The sequence below is a fragment of the Crocuta crocuta genome, unplaced genomic scaffold, assembly GCF_008692635.1.
Source record: "Crocuta crocuta isolate KB4526 unplaced genomic scaffold, BGI_CrCroc_1.0 scaffold262, whole genome shotgun sequence".
Taxonomy (NCBI): domain Eukaryota; kingdom Metazoa; phylum Chordata; class Mammalia; order Carnivora; family Hyaenidae; genus Crocuta; species Crocuta crocuta.
In genome coordinates, this window is record NW_027528869.1 from 6142199 (window position 1) to 6151065 (window position 8867).

The 8867-nt window shown below is 43.5% G+C and overlaps 1 protein-coding gene across 1 annotated transcript; it reads left to right on the plus strand.

The window, feature by feature from the left end:
- The first annotated feature begins 884 nt into the window (after positions 1–884).
- Positions 885–6082, plus strand: LOC144225289 (uncharacterized). Its single transcript, XM_077756471.1, has 5 exons — positions 885–1084; positions 2763–3128; positions 4618–4662; positions 5129–5179; positions 5835–6082. Coding segments are annotated over exons 1-5 (534 nt in total). The 5' UTR covers positions 885–1014; the 3' UTR covers positions 5837–6082.
- The last annotated feature ends 2785 nt before the right edge of the window (positions 6083–8867 follow it).

Below are 8867 nucleotides of genomic sequence, written 5' to 3' on the forward strand. Positions count from 1 at the left end.
AGAACACTGAGAGCTAAAGGCCTCATGGGAGTTTGGCCCTGGGATGAGAGTCATGCCTCTGCGATAAAGCACCTCTTTTCCAGGTGAGGGTCCTGACATGTAAGGGAACCCCCAAGCTGACTGATGTGAGCCAGCCCCGGGGTCTTACCTGTCTTCTGTCTAGTTTGCATCTCCTGTGACGTACTGGTCGGTGCTTCTGCCAAGACCCCATGGTCACTTACTACTGCCCCTAGTAGCAGGACCCAGGTCCACTCACCCCAGAAGTGTATTGCATGTTAATGACTTCCCTCAGAGCCTGCATATCTTCAAGTGAATCTGGGGTCACTTAGTCCCTCAGTTTCTCCTTTCCTCACTAGAAAAAATGGGGACAGTAATGTCTCACACGCAGGATCATGGTGAGAATCAGATAGTAGCACGTGCGAAAACTTACGATTTTAGACATTTCTGTTATTCTGTAGTAGTAATATGAGTAATAATTATTCTCTTTTGCTTTAAGATTTTGCAATAGGGCTCTTTAGAATCAGAGTGGCCAGCGGGCTCTGACTGATGCTCTCAGTCCCACACTCTAATACAAAATAGCTTTTCGGGGTGGTGGGGGCTAGGCTCCAGCCTCGATGACAAACTGGCAACCTCCGAGGCCGGAAGGGGGTATTGTCTGGGACCTGGAAGAGCTATATGTCCCCCGCTTGCCTCTGAGAAGCAACTGGTTGAGCTAATGGTAAGGTGCAACCTAACTTCGCCAAAGTCCTTATCAGAATTTTCCAGGCTTCTAGCTCAGCCCTGCCCCCAGTGCCCTCCTCGCCTTTGCTCCAGGGGCATTCTCAGCGCGGGGCGAGGCTTGCTTTCTCTTTTTTGTTCCTTTTTTGTTTTTCAAACAACCACTTGGAAATGCCGCCTTGAGGGATATGAGGCCGAGGGTTGCATAAAAGCTCCCAGGCACTCTGTCCTGCACACTCAGAGCCTGCTTGCTCCGTCCTTACCTCCACCAGCCTCTTGACGCTCCCCGCCGGCACCATGTTCCGGAAGGCTCTGGTAGTCACAGCCTGGTTTACCTTGGCTGTGGCTTTTCCCGTAATACCCCAGGGTAAGTGCACCACTGCGGGGTCTGCTGGAGAGCGGAACCAAAATTCTTTCATGGGGTGTGTGTGCGTATGTGTGTGTGTGTTGGGGGGGTGTCTTTCTGCAGAAACAGAAAGAACAACAGAGACCAGCCATGAATGTTGTAAAGTGAAATGGGTGAAATTATATCAACTTGGTGTTAAAAGTTGGGGATGGGCAGGATGCGTGAGCTTGGACGCCTTGGACACACGGAGTGCTAAGCCAAAATGTGGATTAGAGGCTTGAATTGACCTCATAAAGGTAGTATGTTTGGGCTAGATGGGCTTCGGGTGGGTGATAGGAGAATCACTGAGGATTTCCTGGGGTCCTATTCACTTGTGGATGCTAAAGAGGCTTTATTCTATTTAGCGCAGGTTGAAAAGTCCTAGGTTGTATCCTCATTTTATAGTAGAGAATAGTTCAAAGTGCCTCAGGGGTTAATTGGGTCACGTGCAATGGAAATCGGTGGGTCTGGAATGGAAGCTTGTGAATCACACTGAGAAAGGAAAGACATAGGTGTCTTCCTGGGCCAGAGAGAAAGAACGCTTTCTCCCAAAGGCTTTCTTTTCTAGTTCTTTCTGAACTCACTTTGATTTCTCAAGAGAAAGCATGTTCATTCATTTGCATTGAGATAATTACTTTCAGGGCCACTGGGTGGCCAAGTCAGTTAAGCGTCCAACCCTTTTTTTTTTTTTTTTTTANCGGGCTCTGTTGACAGTATGGAGCCTGCTTTGGATTCTCGGTCTCCCTCTCTGCTCCTCCCCCGCCATGTGCACGTGCACGCCCCTGCACGCACTTTCTCTCTCTCTCTCAAAAATAAACATTAAAAATTTTTTTTAAATACGTTCCCCCATCCTCTTCCTCCCAGTGCTCCCTCTGGTAAGATTTCAATTGATCAGATGCTTTTTTGGGGTTCTTTACTGCATATGCATGAATGATAACAGAATACTGACTAAATTAGAGGCCTAACGATTTGGGCCTCATTGGCAACATGCCCGTTGTGGCTAGGCAGCCACAATGACTGAGTATCCTTCACCAAATCTCAAGAAGACCCTGGTTGTATTCTCATGAGGTCTACATGGTCATGATGCTCTTATCCTGAACAAACCCCCAAATGTCTGGATTGTGCCTTCTGTGGGAAAGACTGGAAGTCCTAGACTTCACCCAATAAGTGAAAAAATGGTAGGAGTAGCCCACTTTAGAGTCAATCCCATTCTGGCTTATGCACTTTGGAAATAGCTGTTTTCCCAGCTCCTTGCCCCCTTTTGGGTTTTCTTTTTAGTTTTCAGGAACCCAGAAGGATTATATCCAAGAAAGGATATCATTGGAGTTTTTATTCTGTTTCTGTCTGACCAATTTGCATATTTGAGGCCCAGTATTGAATTCTTCTTCCTTTCTTTCGACCCTCTCAAAAGAAAGGTGGTGTAAGGGGGCTCTGAGCATACTCCTGCGTGACAGTTAGTCTGCTTGTGCCTTTCTAGCACTGGCAGGAGAGAAACTTGTGGTGAGACCATATTTGACTCAATATACCCTTTTATGTTCCAGGTTTTCCCCAGAAAAAGCCCTAGCTTGAAATAGTGTAGAGATGGTGAAAATATTCTTCCTAGAAAGTACTTAAATAACAATAATTCTTCTCTTTCTCCCTCTTCTTTTGGCTCCTCTAGCATTCCTTCCTGGACTAGACCTAGTCACTGAGATTGACATGATTAATGCCCTTGGATTGACCATTGAACTAGAGTCCTCCACCATCCTGGCGTCGTCTACTGACCCAAAGTCCACTGCCACTGTAGAGTCCCCCACCGACCTGGAGTCGTCCACCAGCACAGAGTCCACTGCGGCCCTGGAGTCAACCATTGACCCAGAATATTCCACCGACATGGGGTACTCCACTGACATGGAGTTCACCACTGACCTGGAGTCCACTGCCATCCCAGAGTCATCCACTGACCTAATCTCCACTGGTGCAGAATCGACCACAGATATGCATCTTGAGAGCACAGCCCCTTCAGAGGAGGCCTGGACAAGAGTTGGTGAGCTCCCATTGCGTTTCTGAGAGAAAGCATGCTTTCTCCTCCAGTGTACTTGCTTTCCCAATGTAAGCTGATGAGCATACCCATCTTCCATTTTGTTGTCCTAGAATTATCTACTGAGGTGGAATGAAACACTCATAGCTTTGAGGAAGCAACTGCTGAGTCTACAGATAAGGATTTCTGACGTCAAAAATGCAGAAATTTCTTCCTCCCACCCTCCCTCCCTTTCCTTGTTTATAGGTCTTTACGTAGAAATGTCTGTCCTCTGGTAACTTATACATTTGGGGATACTTTTGTTCCTTTGTTCTCTGTGGTAGAGTAAGTTTTGCCAAAAGTTCTCTGAAACCTGAGGCAAATTGGAACGTCTCCCCCCCGCCCCCCGAGTGNCAACATAGCGCATCCTAGAGGTCTGCCGAGTTCTGACCAGGCCCAGCCTTCAGGGCTTCTCAGAGAGGAGGGGCTCCTTAGTGTCTCGGATGGACTGAAAAATGTGGTGGCCGAAAAGGGGGTAACAATTTCCTTTTCTTTGCCTGTTCATTACAATTCAGTTTACATAGAGAACTTTTTGAGATAAGGGTATGGTAAATGTAAATTATATTTGAATATAGACTGAACAAAAGAGAAAAGGGATTTAAAAGCGTTGAGTTAAGCAATGGTCCTATCTTTGCCCATCCCTCTTTCACACCTCCACCTTCTTTCACTTTCCTGTCTTCTACCTAGCCAAGGGGCCATAAGACTTCAATGCTCTCTACCCCCACAAAACAAACCCCAATACTTTAAGGGATGCCTGGGATTTTTGCTAAGAAAGAGTCTTGGATCTTACCTACAAAAGCAAATTTCTATGCAATCTGATTCTCATGTCTGCAAATAATAGCTAACATTTATCGAGATCATCTGTATTCTCGCACTGCTCTAAGTGTATTGGGGTATCTCAAGTAGTAGTAGAAGGAATCTAGAAATTGAATGTTAGTGGAAAGACTTATTTTGAGAAAGGGTTGTTTCCCTGGCTTTAAAATCTTCCCTGCCACTAATTGTCTTCCTCAGAGAATAGACATCATTTGCAACATGAAGCTCTACTTGATTCAATATTGTGTTCTAATTATCCAAACTGTAATTTGGTTTGATTAAAGAGTTCATCTGTGTTAAGGAAGTCTCCCGCTGCCCCCTCCTATGGGACATTAGGAAAATTCTCATGTTCGACTACAAGGCCCATCAGGTCATTTCTGCTAATACACTGGACCTCATACCTGCCTATCAGAACAATCTTTCTGACTGTGGAAGTTACCAGTAAAATGAGGCTCTTTGCTTTTTTTCCCCCTCACCATATGTATTTAACTTTTTTTTCAGTTTTATTGAGATGTAATAAGTTTAAGGTGTGCAACATAATGATTTGATATAAATATATATTGAGAAGCTTTGGTTTTTAATAGAGAAAATCAATGGAGGGTTTTCACCTTTTAAATTAAGAAACTTACTCCTTTATTTCTAGATGCCACTGCCGCTAATTCAGAAGAGCCCATGACTAGAGGTAGAGGTAAGGCCAAACAGCGCCGTCTTTTTTGTCTATTCTTGGTCTTTGAGGGATGTTTTTCTTGGAAGGCTCTCCAGGACAGACTCAGGAAGTAGGACTCTGGTAGGTACTCTGCCTCTGTCTACACCCTTCTCACTCATGTTTGCTCAGCTTCTGGGGGAGAAGAGGAAACACGGTTCTTACACGTGAAGTTATGACAGGTTCATGTGCTGCTCTCAGGGACTTGTGTGAGTGGAGATCTATCTCCCCTTTAACTAGATTGTCCTCATGGAGCGCATCTGGGTTCCCTTTCTAACAGTAGGATTTCAGGCACGGCGGAGGGCCTTGGCAGTTGGGAGAAGGAAGGCTTGGGGGCCACAGACTTAGTGGAGCCCTCCGTTTACTGGGGCTACTTGACGCTGTTAGCTGAACGCCAGACACACTGTGAGTGATCCTACCTGAAGTGATTAAAACCATTTCTTATTTGCAGATGAGCCCACCACCTCTGTGGAAAGCACCGAGTCCATCTCAGTACCTTTTTGTAAGTTTCTTCTCTCTTGCCCTGATTCCTTATCAAGGGTTTGATACCACTTTCAGTGCTGGCTTTCATACTCCTGGGGAAGGAGTCCAAACTGACAGCTTCCCAGATAGATGCTGAGATCGGTTATTAAAGTTCCCATGGAGCTCAAAGGCAACCTCTGTCCTCTCCGATGTTTATCTCGACAGTCTAACTGGCTGTTCAGCAACCAAACAGGCAGGATAAATAAGTCTTCCTTGAGTTTCCCAAGATTCCATTCTCCTGTCTGTCTTGGCTGTGGATTCCAATTCAGTATATGGAGGCTTTATTAAGAAGAGCCTGAATAAAAGTGATCAGATTTTTCCAATGCATAGAATATACAATTTAGTTAAAAACTATAAAGCCTGAGTACTGAATCAGAAGGTCCCAGTTTTACTAAGTGGCCTCATTTTTGGCTTTTTTGGAAGCCTCTAAGATGCTCTCCTCATGAAGTAAAATAGCTACCTGGACAGTGTAAATATCTGACTTGAGACACAAGAAGAGGGAGGGAGAATAAGGAGTTTACACCTTAAAGAAATGAAGTCACATGTCCGGGGCACAGCGGGCAGGGGGAAAGATGGGTCTGATCTGTTGAACACTAGTTTCTCTCTGTAACTCTTTTGTTTTTTCTTTAATTTAGAAAATGAAGGAGATTTTCCATTTGTTGGGTCTATCACCCTTCTATCCACAACTTTCTGAGAAGATGCTCAGCTTCTGAACGAGGCTTCCATCCCGTTATTGGAGACTAAATATTGCAAAGGCTTAGTAGGACACAGGAAGTACCAGTTGAGGGTAAACAGTGACAGGAATTGGACCCACACAAAGAAGGGGTGCCTTTCAACCCTGTCCTATTTCACAGGGGCTCAATAAATGATTACTGGAAATGCATTTTGAAGGGGGGGGGGGGCGTTANTTGCTTAGTTGCCATGTGTGAGCACTAATAATCATTTTATTCCTCTCTGGTAGATACTTTATACACAGGCTCTAACTCTTGATGGCCCAAGAAAGCATGAAATCAACTATGGAAAGCATATTAGTTTTCCTCTTCCTGCTTTAACAAATTACTCCAAATTTAGTGTTTTAAAACAACACAGCCCTATTTTACAGTTTTGTAGCTCGAAGACTGAAGGGATCTCACTGGGTTAAAAATGTGTTGGGGGTGGGGGGCTCCCGGGTGACTCAGTCGGTTACGTGACCAACTTTGGTTCGGGTCATGATCACGTGGTCTATGAGTTTGAGCCCCACATGGGGCTCTGTGCTGACAGCTAGGAACCCTGTGCCTGCTTCAGATTTTGTGTCTCCCTATCTCTCTGCCCTTCCCCTGCTCATGCTTCATCTCTCTCTCTCAAAAATAAAAAACATTAAAAAAAATTTTTTAAATGCGTTGGTGGGGCTGAGTTTCTTTCTGGAGGCTTTGTGGAAAAATCTGTTTTCTTGCCTGCTTTGCTTGGCCCTCTTTCATCTTGAAAGCCAGCAGTGGTTGGTGGTTCTCTCATTATATCACAGTCACTCACACTGACTACTGCTTGCCTCTTCGACATTTAAGGACGCTAAGAACACACTGGGCTCCACCTGGATAACCCAGGACAGCCTCCATCTCAAGGTTAATTGACTGGCAACCTTGATTCCCATTTGCCATGTAATTTATCATATCTGCTGATTCTGAGAATTAGTCGGTGAGCATATTGGTGAGGCCATTTTTCATTCCACAGACAAAATAAGACATCTCACTCTAGAAATGGTTTGGTTCATTGCAGGATGGAGATAATTACCCCTTTTTAAAAAATTTACACTAGATTTTTACAAGAGGATATACACGAGTTTATGTCAAATTGTGTGGCGCATATTTATACTTTGCAGCATGCAATAGTGTAAATGACAAACTAAAATGGCGGAAATGTAGAGTGCTATGCAGACTTGAAAGGGGAGATAAGGATTTTAGGTGTTTAGGTGTTACCACTTGGGAACCCCAGCATCCTTTTGCAAAATGAGTTAATTACACCAAATTGATTGAAAATTCTCTTTGTCTTCTTAATCTATTTCGACAAATAATACACCAATGTTTGGGAATATTAAGGTAAAGAATTAGTAGCTTCCTAGCTTGTCTCAGGGAAAATTATTCCATACTTTCCAGTGATTTTTACACAATATGCAATAAATCCATCCCTCTTATGGTGAGTTTCTAACAGAGCACAACAGAATTTATCCTGCCCCTTATCTCAGGTCTTTTCTTCTAAATAGGAAAGGAGTTCCAAAGCCTTAGCCGATCTCTTTCAAGACGATAAATCTATTTCTATTTTGCCAGTCACTGTTTTCACAATTTTTCTTCCTATTTTCTCCTTAGTTTCAAGTAGATTTCAGCATGGACTTTAATGATGGACTATTGGAGTGGTTTGCGCAATTTAGCCAGGAAAATGTTAGGCACTCGTTAGTGTATACATAGAATAGAAAAAAGATTTCATTTCAAATTCCAACTGATTAAAGGTAGCTGCCTAGAAAATAATGAGGTTAGTACCCAACCTGGGGATTGGTTGAAGGGAAAATTTGTAACAAGGTGCATGCTGACCATCTGCTGATCCTGGTAGAAATGGCATAGACGCTATAGATTCAGATGAGGTCATTTAGGAATAGTATATATATATATATACTGGAGGAGTAAGTCACCAGACAGCCTTGTGGAAACTTGACATACAGAGTAAGCAAATGACAAGGAGCCCTACACAATTATTCTCATAATAGCACCTACCCCTGAAGGCTTGCCTGTGTGAGGCATGGACTGAGCTGAGAACTTTACATAAGTTATTTACACCATGTAAATATGTATGATATTAATTGCACACAATTACACCCCAAAAGTAAAATAATATTTGTGCAATTTACAAATATAAATATTGGACAAGTTTTGATAATAGTGTAAGCTATTATGTTTCTGTAATCCAGGAACACCCTAGTTTTCAAATATTTGGTTAGCCTTAGGCTGTTTACACTTATTGTAATTATTGATATGCTGGGGCTTAAATCTGGGAAGAGTAGAAGTGCCTTGTTACTGCTTCCCCAGTAGTCTCCATGGACATCACTCCAGTGTGGAGAGAATTGTTGCTTCCTTACTACTGAATGGGGGAGGAAGTCCAAGGTCCTAATCTAGTCTACACTGGCATTATGGGGTGGGGGAAAAGGGGTGCAAACTGCTAGCTAAGGGAAGTTCCAGCTCCTAATCTACTTTCTCTGACACTAGTCAGAGGGTTGAGGCACCTGTGACAGTCTGGCAAGTGCAGAAGTCTCAGCTCTCCACATGGGGTCAATTTTTTTCTGTAATGTTTGACTGTAGTAAAGTGATTATTATTTAAATGTTTTCTGCTTTGCCAGGCTGTTTCCTGGTCCTTTAGCTAGGAGAAAATAGGCTTTTGTTTGGGGCTTTTTTTCATCGGTGCCCATTGGCATTTCTCTTATAGCTGGCTTTTTCAGAAACAAGTGTGAGATTTATAAAGCAAAAAAGAAAACTTAGAGAACTCACCACCATGTTGTTTCTCGGGTCCCTAACCATCTGCCTCGTTCTCTCCAATCTGCAGTCTTCTTGTGTTCGTTTTATATGTAAAGTCCAGGATTTTTAGTTCCTTGGGTGGAGGAATAGAAAAATGTGAATATACTTTCCGGAGGTAGACCTTGGTTTATT